The sequence below is a fragment of the Ictidomys tridecemlineatus genome, chromosome 10 (assembly GCF_052094955.1).
Source record: "Ictidomys tridecemlineatus isolate mIctTri1 chromosome 10, mIctTri1.hap1, whole genome shotgun sequence".
Taxonomy (NCBI): domain Eukaryota; kingdom Metazoa; phylum Chordata; class Mammalia; order Rodentia; family Sciuridae; genus Ictidomys; species Ictidomys tridecemlineatus.
The window spans coordinates 115,288,125-115,303,614 of record NC_135486.1 but is presented as its reverse complement, the minus strand read 5'-3'; the positions used below and the strand labels follow the sequence as shown (position 1 = coordinate 115,303,614).

Sequence of the window (15,490 nt, the reverse complement as noted above, 5' to 3'; positions counted from 1 at the left end):
CTCACTAGGGTACTGCCCCCAAGACCCTGGTGTACATGCCTGCGCCCTGAGGCCCAGGGCCTCTGTCGGCCTCTTTTTCCTCGACGCGGCCAGCAGGCGGCGCAGCCGGCCGCCTGCGTGGGGGCGACAGGCCTCCGAATGCCGTGTTAGCGCTCGGGCCTTCGCCCCTAGCCGTCGGTCTTCTGCCGAGTCAGCAAACCATCGAGAGTTGAGGCCCTCCCATTTTCCTAGAGAGAACAAGTGGGCGTTGGGGGCCGGAGGCGTGGGGGTGGCTGATGAAAAGAATGACCCGGAAGCGAAACGCGAAGAAACTTCCGTTCTTTGTTCTGTCCCCGGTGTGTGGGTCTGTGACAGGGTCCAACCGGGCCTGGTCCGTGTCCGCCCCTCCCCCACCTCCTGTCCCTGTCTCTAGGGTAAGTCCGTCTGTCCCTGAGGCTCGCGGTGAGGCGGAGGCTGTGGTCGCCAGGGAAGGGGGTGACGTCCGTGCGGCTTGCCGCCTGCGGGGATCCCCAGGCCCGCCGGAGCAGGGTGCGGGGAGGCACCCCTCCCTCCCCTACAGCTGGTCCCCGGGGACCCCAACACACGCGCACACGCACACATACACACACAGACACGCACACACACACAAACACCACGGACCTTGCGTGGCGCAGGGAGGAAAGGGGCTCCAGTTCTGATTTTGTGGCTTAAAAAGCTCCCAGGTCTTGTGTTTAAAAGTTCCAGTGTAGCCGTAGAGGCGTCCCTCTCTAAGACAGCGGATGACAGCGACCTCAACTTGCTGCTTCTCCCAGACGCTGTTGTTTGATGGTAATAGTTTTCGGCGATTGGGCAGGAGAGGAAGTTGACTTAGCTGACTTCATGGATCAGAGAGTGAACAATTAGAACTCAGGCTGGGAGCCGGGTGCAGATTCAGATTCTGGGCACTGTCCCGCTGGGAGCCGCCCATAAGTGGTGTCTTTTATGGGAGTGATCCAGTAGGCTCTGGTTCCCGTTTTCAATCATATTGATCCCTAATTTGATCTTCTTTGGAAGTGGGATGGAACACAGTGGTGTTTATGCTCTGAAGGGCATGTGTAAACTCCACAAGAGGACAGCAGGATGATGAACTTGAAATTCATGGAATAGTTAGAGGAAGTTAAGGTATTTTCCCTCCAGAGGAGACGTTTGTGGAGAGTGGACATTGTTTGGTTTCAAGTGTTTGTTGAATAGCTGTTGAAGTTCCATTAGGGCACTAGATCTGGGGGGAGGTGAGGGTCCCCTGGAATGGGTTTTAGCATCCCTGAAGTACTCTCATAGCTATGCTATGCTGTGCACAGGTGGAGCAGACTCACTGTTGAAGTAGCTGTGTGTCCAGCAAGTTAGCTGACAGAATGATGGGAACTTCTTAACCTGGGAGAAGGTTCACCTGGAGAACCTTCAGCTGCATTTCAGATTTTTCCAGGTGCAACAGAATTATCAGTTTTTTTTTTAATATTAATCAGTATTTATTATTGTTATGTCCTCTTTTTAATCTAAATATTTGTTTTAGAAATAAAGTTTACATGAATATTCCTTTTTCCCTTTAATCATGTAGCATTGGCATCAACTAAAATCAGAATTCCCAGGAACTTGAATAGAGACTGCTAGATTCTCAGTCATTGTGACTTAGAATTCTAGGGAATAACTTCAAAGAAGGAAAGGACCAGACAGGTAAAGTTTTTCATAACCCATTCTCACTGCCAAGTGATCTTTCTTAGCCCCCAGGAGCAGCGCCAGGGAAAGGGATGGGCAAGGGAAGGGCCCTGTCTGGGCTCAAAGCTTTGGGGGCACAATGGAGAGTTTCTTTCTGTGAGAAACGTTGTTTACTGATACAGACACAGGGAACTTGTTTTCAACAATATGCCTTTGAGTTCCAGCTTTGTTTAACACAGTTGTAAAGAGAGAGTATTGCCTTTTTCTCTGGATTCAGAGCTTTGACTTGCCTTTCTAAGGGAAGCTTGTTGTTTTGTTTTGTTTTTGAAGATGGGGTCATGCTGTGTTGCCCTGGATGGTCTTGAGCTCATGGGTTCAAGCTAACCTTCCATCTCATTTTCTGAATGTCTGAAACTACCACTGTTTCCAGCTTCTGAAGAGTTTGTTCTAAGAGTTGACTTGTTGTGGATGTCTGCTTACAGTCTTGGAAACTGTAAAGGTGGTTGATAGGAAAAAAAGATGCCTGACTCTGAAACAGCCAGGAGGGTGATGGTGGCAAGAGACTGACTCACCTTGATTGCCAGTGGGCCTGCCTCATGCCCGATTCAGTGTTTTCCACTGTGAAATGCCATTGGCATTGGGCATACTGTATCCTTGCTATCCCCAAACTAGACTTGTGTGCTTTCTCGTGACTCTTGGACAAGGCTCTTCACGCTGTTATGCCTTAGGTAAATAAAGCAGCTTATAATGACGAAGCAGATACTTTTTTGCATTTCTGATTTTTTTTTTTTAACTCCTTGCTATAGTGCCTTGCAGTATAGCTGGCTTTCAACAAATATGTGAGCAAATGACTAAATAGATAAAAGGTAGTGGATAAAACCTTGAGTAATTTTTTTTTGTTTTGTTTTTGTGTTTGTATGCTCTGGTGGCTGCTGAATATTCTGGATGTACTGATCATGTCGCAGCCATTGACTGAAGTAGAAACTCCTACTTGAGGTTCAAACCTTACTAGAGAAACAGAGAATAGACTTTTTGATGATATCAACTGAGGAGTGAAGACATTTGTGGGGGATAAAAGCAGAATAATGAAGAACCTTATGTTTTTTTAAAAAAAAAATTTGGTCCCTGCTGGAGAGACTTATATTCTGATCCAAAGAAATGTCTTATTAGAAGAGGAAGATAAAACAAAGCTTCTGCCTTCTCAGTGAGAGGAAGCACAGAAACTGGGATTATTATTTTCATCCTTGTGAATGTATATACTCACTTTTTGTTTTTATAAATATCACTGAGAAGCCAGGTGTGGTGGTGCACATCTGTAATCGCATAAACTCAAGAGATTGAGACAGGAGGATCTTAAGTTCGAGCCCAGTCTCAGAGAGTTGTCAGGAGAGTTGGGATAAGCCCTTTTTGTGATCTTTGTGTAATTTCATTTTAGGGAGTGGGTGTCGCCAGTATCAAAAGACCAGTCCCAGTTGCTGGGATGCTTACTATTGTGGATATTAACTGAGATGCTTATTCCCCTCTTTGTGTATTCAAGAGATGTTTTTAAAATTATCTTTGAACTTTTACTTCTGCAGTGCTTCCTCATTCTCATTCAACATCTGCTTTCTGCTGAGTCTTCAGATAGGAGACCAGAAACTAGAGCATCTAGCCCTACCCATGGAAACTCAAGCCAATCATGTATCTCAGGAACCTCAGGCCCTGCTTGAGAGTGGTAAGGAATAGGGATTCACTTATTTCTATTTCATCATTCAGAAATTATTTATAGAAATCTCTCATTCACCAGATACTAGAATAACTGCTAGAATCAGATGTGATAAGACATACTTCTTGCTATTCGGTAACTTACCATCTAATGGGGGGAGTTTAACAGAAATTTATTAATTTAATTAATAATTAATTTAATCTTTAATTAATACACAGCTTGATAGATGTTATAAGTGAGGCATTTTGAAGGATTGTAGGCACCTCGTGCAGGATTAAGAAAACTCACAATCCCTTAATTCCATTTTTCAGGCATCTGTAACAGACAACTTCATGGTCATAATTTGGGCTCTTCAGGAGCAAATTCTTAGAATAGACTCTGGGGAATCATTTTGTAGGTCATGGGCAAAAGAATAAAGTGGATATTCACTAAAACATATCTTGCTTTTATAGACTATCTCTGACTTTTGAACTAGTTTCAGCCTGAATGGGAATTGTTTTCATGCTTATCAGGAAAAAGCATTTAGGACCCTTTTTGTCAGGACTAGTATATCTAGTGGTTTAGAGTGTCTAAGAGACAAATATGAAAAGTTATGTGATCAAGCACAGGAACAGGAAATATTTATAGTATATAGATTTTATCTGGGAATAAAGAAAAAGTAGATGAGCTTTATTTTCAGTCAGGGCTGGGGAGAAGCTGCTCGTTTTCCTCTGCCTGAGAACTTCATGTGGGAGTTTGTGCTTAGAGATGTGGAAGAATGATAGAAAAGACATAAGAGTGTAGCCTGTTCCTGACTCAGCTTGGGAGAGTGGACAACAACACAGGAAAGATGAAACTAGGCATTTTCATTAAGAAGAGTGACCAGATGTCAGAGACAGACTGACTCACTTCTGGGCCCTTTTATTATCTTTCAGCTCTTCCTTCTTCGAAAGTTCCTGCCTTTTCTGACAAGGACAGCCTGGGGGATGAGATGTTGGCAGCTGCACTCCTAAAGGCCAAGTCCCAGGTGAGCTCTGGTTCCCTTCACCCATTTTCTTCCCAATTTGTGGGCAGCTTTTGTGCAGTGACATCCCATTCAGTGTCCTAAATCTGGATTCTGACCATTAGGACTATGGTCCTTCCTACTGAGCCATGGTCCTTCACCTTCTGTCATAGACTCTTACCTCTCATTCTCTATTCAGACCTCCTTTTCCCACTTCCCAAAGAGGCATTAGTCAGCCCCATCCTGACTTGTGTTCTTGGTGCTGCTGGTCCCAGCTCTCACCCTAAAATTGTATGCATTGCTGTGTTGTTTCAGGAGTTGGTGACATTTGAAGATGTAGCTGTGTACTTTATCCGGAAGGAGTGGAAGCGTTTGGAACCTGCTCAGAGGGATCTCTATAGGGAAGTGATGCTAGAGAATTATGGGAATGTGTTCTCACTGGGTAAGGAGCTGCATGCTCTCAACAGAGCTCCCGGCTGTCTGGTTGCTTCCTTGTTTGCTAGAAACAGTCCAGTGACTGAAAACAAGTAGTGATTGACTCAGCCTCAAAAAATTCTAATAATAATTATTATTATACAATAATTTACAGTTTTCATGTATATTCTCTCATTTAATTCTCATAGTAATGCTGTAATTGAGGTTGCTAGTATTATCCTCTTTTTTTTTTTTTTCCTTGTACTGGGGATGGAACTCAGGGCCTTGCACATGCTAGGCAAACACTCTACCACTGAGGTACATCCCAGCCCTATTGTCCTCATTTTATAGGTGAGGAAAGTAATATCAGAGATCTCAAGTGCCTTGTGCATTGTCATAGAGCTGGTAAGTGGTAAAAATTGATCCCCAAGGATCTTTTAACTCCAAATCTGAACTTTTTCCATATGTTCTCTGAACATACAATCCAGAGATTTTTCTGAAAAATAAGTATGTTGGGATCCTTGTGTCCAAGTGAAAATTCTAGGACTCTCCTTTCCTTCCCTGTTGAATTGCCCTAGGGACCTCTTGCTTTGTTTAGGTTCTCATGCACCTGCTGCTTTTGTAGAAATATAAACTTGTAAGTAGAAATTACCTTCAGGATTAATTCTTCCGGGCTGGGGATACAGCTCAGTTAGTAGAGTGCTTGCCTTGCATGTATGAGACCCTAGGTTCAATCCCCAGTACCACCAGCACCACCACAACAAAAGATTAATTCCTCATCTCTTGCCCCACTTTTAGTGACACTATTTTCCTGAGCAGAGCCAGGGGTCTTCCTTACTCCCAACTGAGACCTGCCTGTATAATTCCTTTCTGTTCATAGGAAACTGAGATCTCGAATTGCACTCTGGGACAGCTTAGTATGAGCAGGATAAACTTCCTTGTCCCAAGACTCTCTCCATGAGTAGGATTCCCATTTGTGAATCCTGATACCATCTCTTGGCTGGAATGAGTGGAAGAGTTCAGGGTCCTGAGTTGGAAAGGAACTGAGAACAGAGAAGTCCAAAGAGATACCTGTTCAGGCCAGGAGAAACAGCTGTGTCTATTTCTGACCCTCAGTGCCCTGTCTGCTTTAAAAAATATATAAACTAAAAATGCTAACTATCTGAACCCTTTACAGTTATTCTCTGTGCCTGAAGTTTGGAAACTCCAACAGAAGTAGTGAAAACAGAGGTCACATATGGTTTACATAGCCTCCCACACCCGCACAGCTTTCTAGGCCTGGAGCCTAGAGGTAGACTAAGCTGTCTTGCCTATTTCTGTGGGTGTTGCTTATGTGACGTGACTACAGATGGGATTGTTCTGCTCACATGGGGCCATTGAAGTCCTCAGTATCTTCACCCTTCTGCTCCTTTCCACTCTCCCACATGTTTCTTAGCACTCTCATCAACTTTCTCATCAAGTATCTATGTTAGTTTTTCATATTTGCTTTCCTCTCATTTTTTCTTTTTTCTTTTTTTAATATTTTATTTATTTATTTTTACGTGGTGCTGAGGATCGAACCCAGCGCCTTGCAAGTGCTCTACCACTGAGCCACAACCGCAGCCCCCTTCTTTTCTTTTTTTTCTTTTTCCCGCAGTACTGAGCAGTAAGTAAGGGGAAGGATCTCAGAGCCTTGCACATGCTAGGCAAGTGCTGTGCTACTGAGCTACATCCCCGGTCCTTTTTGGTTTGAAACAGGATATTGCTAAGTTGCCAGGCTGGCCTCAAACTTATGATCTTCTTTCCTGTCTCAGTTTCCCAAGTAGCTCGAATTATAGTCGGGGCCACCATGTCCTGTATCCCCATCATTTTTGTTTCAGTGGTACAGGGAATTGAACCCAGGGATGTTCTACCATTGAGCTACATTTCCAGCCCTTTTTACTTCTTATTTGAGACAGGGTCTCACTGAGTTGCTTAGTCTGGCCTCAAATTTGAGATCCTCCTACCTCAGCTTTCCAAGTCCCTGGGATTATAGGCATGAACCCTGACTCTCCTGTTTTTGTTTTTTGTTTTTTCTTTTTCAATTTTGTTAGTGGGATTGAGCCCAGGAATTGAACCCAGGTGTGCTTTATCGCTGAGCAACATCCCTAGCCCTTTTTAAATTTTTTTTTTTTTTTTTTTGCCTCAGCATCTCACTAAGTTGCTTAGGGCCTCACTAGATTACCGAGGTGGACCTTGAATTTGTGATACTCCTGCCTCAGCCTTCTAAGTCACTGGGCATGCCCAGCTTCTCTGTCATTTTTTAAATTGTCTTTGCAGTAACCATCTATCTCCTGAATTATATATATAGACTTTGACTTCTCCTTGGAGATTTCATTAAGCAATATGGCTTTCCTGTTAATAATTTTGGTTCCCAACTCTCCACTGAATCCATAAATCTCTTTACATCCTCAGCTTTCTGTGTACTTTTAACTCTTTTCTCCTTGATTTTGCTTTTTGCCTTACTCTTTCCCTGTTTCCTTAGCCTGTTTATCTTGTTGTACCTTAGCTACACTTAAGTAGGCCTCTTTTAGGTATGTACTTTTAGCATTATAAATACAAGTCACACAATTATCTTGTCCTCTGTATTTTATTCTTTTTTGCACAAGGAACAAGTGACATTTGCTTTTTTTTTTTTTTAATTGTGCTAGATGGTGAATCCAGAACTAAAAATGATCAAGAAATTTCTGAAGATACAGGATCACATGGGGTGCTGTTGAGACGATTCCAGAAGGATATTTCTCAGGGTCTTAAGTTTGAAGAAACCTATGAACAAGAAGTTAGTCTAAAGAGGCAACTAGGGAACTCCTCTGGAGAAAGATTGAATAGGAAAATACAAGATTTTGGTCATGTGACAGTTAAGGAAAAGCTTACCACTGTGGGAGAGAGAAAGGAGAAACATAATGAGTTTAGGAATAGCTACACTGTGAATTCCAACCTTATTTCCCATCAGAGACTTCTTATGGGAGACAGACCCCATAAGTGTGATGAATGTAACAAGAGCTTTAATCGAACTTCAGACCTTATTCAACATCAGAGAATCCACACTGGGGAAAAGCCCTATGAATGTACTGAATGTGGGAAGGCTTTCAGCCAGAGTTCTCATCTTATTCAGCACCAGAGAATCCACACTGGGGAGAAGCCTTATGAATGTAATGATTGTGGAAAGACCTTCAGTTGTAGCTCTGCTCTCATTCTCCATCGGAGGATCCACACCGGGGAGAAACCTTATGAATGTAATGAGTGTGGAAAAACTTTTAGCTGGAGCTCCACCCTGACTCACCATCAGAGAATCCACACTGGTGAAAAGCCCTATGCCTGTAATGAATGTGGGAAGGCCTTTAGTAGGAGCTCTACCCTTATTCATCATCAGAGAATCCACACTGGAGAAAAACCTTATGAATGTAATGAGTGTGGGAAGGCCTTCAGCCAGAGCTCACACCTCTATCAGCATCAGAGAATTCACACTGGAGAGAAGCCCTACGAATGTATGGAATGCGGAGGAAAGTTTACTTACAGTTCAGGCCTTATTCAGCATCAAAGAATCCACACAGGGGAGAATCCCTATGAATGTAGTGAGTGTGGGAAAGCCTTCAGGTATAGCTCTGCCCTTGTTCGTCACCAGAGGATTCACACTGGAGAGAAGCCTTTGAATGTAACGGGTATGAGCAAAAGTTCCCTCAGAGTTACTGCTGAATTAAGTATCAGAGAGTCTACATGAAAGAGAGCCACATACTATTTTCCTCACTTCCCCTGAGTTGAAAGAGCTCTTGCCTTACTGCATAAGTGTGAACAAGTTAGGATGTGTCCCTTCCACCTCAGACCTTTCACTTTAGAAAAGGGACAGATTGGGTGATCAGCAACCTACTAGATTTCTCAGCAGTGACACCAGCCTTGAAAATCTGTAAGGCAAGCAGTGGATAAAGTGCAGGGAACAGAAGGAAGCCTGGAGTCCAGTCAAACTTATTTGGGTGGGAGATTGCACTAACCCTTCTTCTTACACCAGAGGAGCCTTTCTTTCCAAGGTGGGGAGTGGAAGCTTAGTAGGAACAAAATTCCAAGGATTCCACTAGTTGGAATCATGTACAGTGAGCACAGAAGGCAGCAGAAAGAATGTTCTGGGTCCTACTATTTGCTGGGAAGGGAAATAGAGGCTGTATTTCAAAGCCACTCTTCCCAATTCAGCTTTAAGATTTGTGTTGTTTCGTGATTTCATAACTTGGAGAAACTAGGTGTTGAGGGGTTGCTATTTTATTGAGGAGGGGGAAAAGACCCCAGAGAGAATTTCTGTGATGACTGTATCCTGTAGGGCTCTTGGCACAGCAAGACCACAAATCCAAGAGCAACATCCCCAGCCCTTTTTAAAAATTTTTTATTTTGCCTCAGCATCTCACTAAGTTGCTTAGTGAGATGGGCAGACCCCTCATGGTCCTCTTGGTTGTAGTGGGACTGAATGGGAAAGCCATGTAAGCAGTGAATAACCTGAGGGAACAGATAAGAAGCATACAGCATTGGCCTCTGATTCCTGTCCCCTCTCCCTCTTCCTACTCCTGTGAGGACAAGTAATTTAATCCCACCCTCTAGTTATTAAGGATGCTTTTGAGGAGCTCACTCTGCCAATCTATTCTGTCTTCTGTCATCTCTAATATCTGGCCTCAGCAATCTGAACTCTCCTGACTCCACGTTGACTTCAGCCGCGGAGGATTAATGCAAATAAAGAGAAAGCCCAGAGGAGGCAGGCTGTGGCTTGAGCCTGGTGGAGGGCTCCTGTTGGGTTAGGATGGTGCTCCCTGAATTTTCCTGGGCCAAGGGATGATCTTCCATTGTGTTTCCCTGATCCTGCTCATCCTGTAGCATTAATGAAGTGCACTATTAAACAGAATAGTTTTTTCAGAAGGAGATTTAGTGGGTTTGTTTTTTTTTTTTTTTTTTTGTACAGGGACCGTATTCATTCAACTAAAACAGGACACGGTGACTATAAGTGGAATTTGAACATTAAACTTGATACGGACAGCAATTTCTCTTTAAATTGCAAACATGAGATTTCCCTTTCTCTCAGGCTCATTCTTCTAAGACTGTCTCAGAATCACTCCCACCCTCATATCCCATTTAGAATTTTATGAGTTACAGATATTCTGTGTGGCACAATACTTTTTTTTTTTTTTTGTACCAGGGACACTTAACCACTGAAACACATCCCCACCCCTTTTTATTTTTTGAGACAAGTTCTCACTAAGTTGCTTAGGGCCTTGTTAAATTGCTGAGGCTGGCCTCAAACTTGTGATCCTCCTGCCTCAGCCTCCTGACTTACTGGGATTACGTGGGTGTGCTACCATGCCTGGCTGTGGTACAATATATAAGACCAGCAACCAAAAATAGAAGAAGAGAGTACTTGGTTGTTGGGTAGTCATGTGCAAATTTAGATTTCTTGTTTTGCCTATTTGCCCTATGAAGGGTAGGTTGAAAATCTGAAGAAATTCAGAAAATGTATGGAGCTCTGGCCTATTTGGAACGTTTTGGATTATATATTGTGATTGATCATCTGTTTTTAATTTCACAAAACTAATGAAACTGATCATTTTGATTTTAAAATTTATTTTTTATTAGAGATTAATGGTTACACATAGCAGCTGGGTTCATCCTGACAAACTCGTACATGCCTGGAAATCAATTTCAGTTAGATTCCCTTTTTCTTACCCAGTCGTTTTGACTTTTAATATTTGCCACATATTTGCAGATTCACTTTATTATTCAAAGTGTGGGCTTGAATTACCGATATTGGAATTATAGATTTTTGAGCTCGAAGTCAGATCTATATGATTCTGGGAATAGAGTTAAAATTTACACTGAGAAGGAAGAAATAGTCATGGAATAGTTAAAATTTTTATTGCTGGGTAGAAGTTAAAGCTGAGCTAAATCTTAGAAGACAGAGTGAGGAGGAATTCATTTTGTGCGTCTCTGGAAAAGACCTCTTAGCAGGTAAGATAGCTGGGTGATGGGTAGTCACTAAATATGAAGGCTTAGCTCCTCTGCTCAGATGTGGAAACAGACTGAAATCGCCCCAAAAGGATCTTATGACAATTCTTCAGAAGGTCCTAGTAGGGCCTATTGCTGATCATGGTGGTTATGTGAAAAGTCAAGATTTTTAAAATAATTTTGAAACTACATTTTACTTTATTTTCCTACATATCATCCCTATTTTCCATGATTTTTTTCTATAATCGTTAGAATCTATTTATTCCCCAGGCTTCAACTATCACCTCTATGTAAATGAGTCATTAGACTGCATGTGTGGTACTGATCTCACAAGTTCAGTGTTGGGTCTCCAGCATAGCATTCACACTGGACTTGTTCATTTCAAATTAGATACGCCTTTCCCACTTAGTATTCCCCTCAAAATATCTGTAAGCTCTTGAGTCAAAACCTGTAGTTTTCTTCATACTCTGTAACCTCCCACATCTAAGTAGCGTTGAGTCTTGAGGCAGGTTAGGTAAGCTTGGAGTGAGTGGAAAGAGATTATTTTCAGGGAAGTTTTCTGGGTTGAGGAAAAACACCATCAGCTTTCCAGGTGATGGTAACAGAAGCTAACACTTGGCCTTTCTCTGTGCTAGCCTTACTTGGCCCCTTTCCAAGTGTTTTTCATATATTCAGTCATTGGATCCTCACAACAATCTGTGTGAAGCAGGTGGGGTTGGTATTATTTCCAATTTATAGACAAAAGCAGTTACCCAGTGAGATAAGATGGTGAGTTTAGAGAATAGATCTCCCCTGGGCTGCTCTGCTTGGTGGGTGTCTGGGCCACATGGCCCAAATGATGGCTGTGAGGTGGGGAAACATGGGAAGGTTGGCACTATGCCAGTCTTATTGTTGGAAACCTTTCAGTGGCTTCTCCCTTATAGAAGAATAAAATGATAGAATAAATTTATAAAATAAAAATTCTAGCTCAGCCTTAGAGTCCAGGCTGTCCTTGAGCCGATCTCTACACATCAGAGTAACCTTATGTCTTCTTGTTGCTCCTCTTGACATATGAAACAGCAAAATAACAAAGCCTCAGAAACATCCAACACTCATGCCCATGAGTTTGCCCACAGGCGTTCTTATGTTTAGCTCTTCACATGGAATCAATAAAAACCAGAGTCAAAGAAACCATTTTTCGGGGGGCAGGGGTTGCTAGGGATTTAGCTCAGGGGTGCTGAGCTACATCCCTAACCCATTTATTTGTTTATTTTGATTTATTTTTTAAATTTATAGACAGATTCTCACCAAGTTGATTATGGCCTCCATAAGTTGCTGAGGCTGGCCTTTCTCTGTTACAGCTGCTGGGATGGGAGGCTCTCTGTTGCACAGGGCAAAAGCATACCTACCACTCCAGTGTTCATCCTTCTAATTACTGGAAATTAAGTTGGGCTGAATTCTACCTCTTTTTAAATTCCTCTGGTAGCTTCTGATGTTTTCTTCTCAACCTACACAATGTAGTCATTTGTAAAAATAAAAGGGGCTGGGTTGTGGCTCAGTGGTAGAGGGCTTGCCTAGCATGTGTGTGGCACTGCTTTCAACTCTCAGCACTGCATATAAATAAATGAATAAAATAAAGGTCCATCAACAACTGAAGACATTTTTAAAAAATAAGAGGGACAGACAAGATTTGCAAGGACATATTCAGTCATAGCAAAAATAATTTCATTATTGATAGTTCCTCCCATTCCAAATCATTCATGTTATTTGAAATATAGCCCAAAGGATTTTGACAAAGGATATGTTGCCAACTAAGAGAAAAGTCCAGTTTAATCTGAACATTTCAGGTAACAGAAGTATGAACCATGGAGTGGTGGAGAAGAGCATCTTAATGAACTGTTCCTTTTTAGTAAAAGATTGTTTTTTAAATCTCCCCAGAGATTTTTATTTATACATTGTTTTCTAGAGTTTAATAATTTTCTTCCACTTGAAAAATAAAGCCCAGTTAGCTGCTTTGTGTTTGTGTGTGTGTGGTACTGGGGATTGAACCCAGGGATTCTTTACCACTGAACCATATCCCCTAGTCCTTTTTATTTTGACACAGGGTCTTGCTCAATTGCCTGAGCTGACCTTGAACTTGTGGTCCTCCTGCCTCAGCTTCTTGTGTCGATAGGATTACTGGTGTGCGCCACCATACCCTGCTAGTTGCATTACTTTAAATGTAGTCATGAAGAGAAAGGTTCTGAGATGAATAAAAAAAAATTACATAAGTATTTTCATATGCAAAGATAAATATGGTCACCAGAGTAGTTTTACAGAAATAACACAGGTTTCTTCTGAGCTTCCTCCACAAGTGGTTTTTCTTTTGTACTCCCTCTTGGGTTGCTGACATCACCAACTTCCCATTCAGCCTTAGCTAGAAACACAGGAATTCCAGAGGCATTGTTTCTTTCCATCTCCTCACCCTGCCGCTGACAATCAATATCTAACCCATCCTTTGTTCCCCATTCCTGTGACTCCCTTGTTGCCATAGGCCATCCTTGACTCTGTCCAGGATTTTAACACCAGCCTTAAGTCTATCTGCTTCCTTCATTCTCCCTCAGTCCATTCTTCATTCCCATGCATGAGTTCTCTTTCTAAAATGCAAATTGGAAGCCACCATCTCAGAATTTTCCTTGGTCCCTCTCATCCTAGGTCAAAGTTCAGATTCTTCATCATGCCACAGGAAGTCCTAGCCCAGCCCCCTTCCCTGTTCTAACCTCTTGACATTGCTCTCACCCACTCCTTCCTACCACCGTCCCCTGGCAGTTTTGCAAAACTACAGTCACAGGGACATAAATATGGTGCAGTGCCTCTGTCCCACTGCACCTGCTATTCCTTCTTCCTGAATGCCCTCCATTCCTGTCCTGACAAACTGTCTTTGAGAACCTTATTATAAGCTTTGCCTGTGCTGTGGGGCCTTTCTGGTCCACTGCGCATACCACCTTCCACCCTGACCAAGTTAATCATTTCCTTGGAGCTGTCTCGGCATCTAGTACATTCATTATTGTGGTTGGCCCCCCAACCCCGTCATTTATTCCTTGTTAAAACATTGGACTCCCTCACTGTGGTGGTTTTTTCCCCTACGTTTTCACACTTTTCTACCACAAATATATATTACTTTCATAATAGAAAAAATAGCAGTAGATTGTGTTCTTAGGCCCTGGGTTTGATTTCAAGCATGTGCATGTGTGCATGTGCACACACACAAAGTAAGAGTAATAAGTAGCATCCATTGAGCATTTATGATGTGTCAAGCATTCTTCCAAGTGTGTCACAAGTTAACTAATTTTTATATAAATTCTGTAGTACCTTTACTGCCTTCCCTTTCCCTCTTCAGGAAGATACAAAATATCTTTGCATATGTAATTTTTTATTCATCTCTTCATGACTACATTTAAAGTAATGCAACTAGCAGGGTATGGTGGCACATACCAGTAATCCTAGAGACACAGGAAGGCTGGAAAGAGAAAGGAGTTCACCAGATACACAAAAAATGGTGCAGTGAGATTCAGATACAGTTGGTGCCTAAAGTGCAGGCTACATCTCTTTTATCCCCAGACTGCCAGAGGGATACCCAACCCTCCTCAAACACCCCTTTTCTCTCACCCATGCTTGAAGCTCTTCAACAGCAGTTCAATAAGAAAGCACTTGCACTGTACAGGAACACAATGATGAATGAACCATACATAGTTCCTGTGTTGAAGGGCACCAGTCCAGCAGGACATAAGGCCTATATTGATAACACAAGGTAGAACGAGACGCCAAGAGAGGAACAGTAATGGTAAGAAGAGCTGATCCTTAATAACTGCTTACCCAAGTGCCAGCCATTGTTGTAGCTTGTCTTCACAACAATCCGGTGTGGTTTTAGTCCTATGAATAACCCTGTTTACAGATGGGAAAACTGAGACACAGTGGTTGAACCACTTGCCCATCGCTCCAGAGCCAGGAAGCCATGGCAGGGGCCAAGTCCAGTCTGTCTACAGAGCTTGGGCCTTCATCACACCACTGTACTGTCTCTCTGTAAATACCATGGGGGTTTCAGAAGAAAGCAAGCTTATGTGCTGCTTGGGGAGGAGCAAGGCACATAGAAGTCCCAAGACTTCTCAAGGAATGGCACAGATGCTCAGCTGGGTACCCAGACAGGCAGAATGTGTGCCTGACAAAAGAGAGGTATAGAAATAACTATTCCGTGTTGCTCAGGTAAATAAACACCTATTAAAGCATCCTATGCTTCAGGCTTTGTGTCAGGGAAAGGCAGATGATAGTTAGCAGTAGGCATGGGAAAGAGGGACAGATTTTGGAGGGCAGTGAATGCCTGTGTGGGTCCCCTGGACAGAAGGGACTGGAGTGAAAGCTTTTGATCCATGAATAGCTAATAGAGATAGACACAATGCAGACATCTCTCTGAGAACACCGTATGTTAAGATGGGTCTGGCCCTCCAGCACCATGAGTGAAACTCACAGAGAAGATGGTTTGGAGGTTTTTTTAGAGAGGCTGGGCTTCGGGCCAGTGTCCCAGACACATCTGGAGAGAGATGGTGGGAACTCAAGGGAAGGACTCCCCACACTCTGCCTGTAGCATGGTAACCCTACCATGATATGCTCTCCCAACTGGACTGGCCTCCCCTTCCCATGATGGGCCCCCTCAGAGCCAGATCCTGTGTCTTGGGTGCTTTGCAGAGATCAAGTATACTCTAGGAAAA

The 15,490-nt window shown here is 42.8% G+C and overlaps 1 protein-coding gene across 9 annotated transcripts in view; it reads left to right on the top strand.

Annotated features, from left to right (window-relative positions):
• Positions 1–15,490, top strand: part of Znf3 (zinc finger protein 3) — a 36,113-nt gene that overhangs the window by 9,362 nt on the left and 11,261 nt on the right. For 4 of the 9 annotated variants that reach the window (XR_013426845.1, XM_078023776.1, XM_078023783.1 and 1 more), the window contains exons 1-5: positions 266–413; positions 3,249–3,385; positions 4,291–4,382; positions 4,674–4,800; positions 7,442–8,452. Coding sequence is in view for 8 of the 9 variants with exons in the window: in XM_078023776.1 (XP_077879902.1) it covers positions 3,331–3,385; positions 4,291–4,382; positions 4,674–4,800; positions 7,442–8,452 (1,285 nt within the window). In the remaining variant the exon portion in view is untranslated. Of the gene's footprint in view, positions 1–265; positions 414–436; positions 808–1,316; positions 1,442–1,573; positions 1,690–1,715; positions 2,400–3,248; positions 3,386–4,290; positions 4,383–4,673; positions 4,801–7,441; positions 8,453–15,490 lie in introns of those variants that run through there. The other 5 variants (XM_078023777.1, XM_078023778.1, XM_078023779.1 and 2 more) reach the window with 5 other exon arrangements.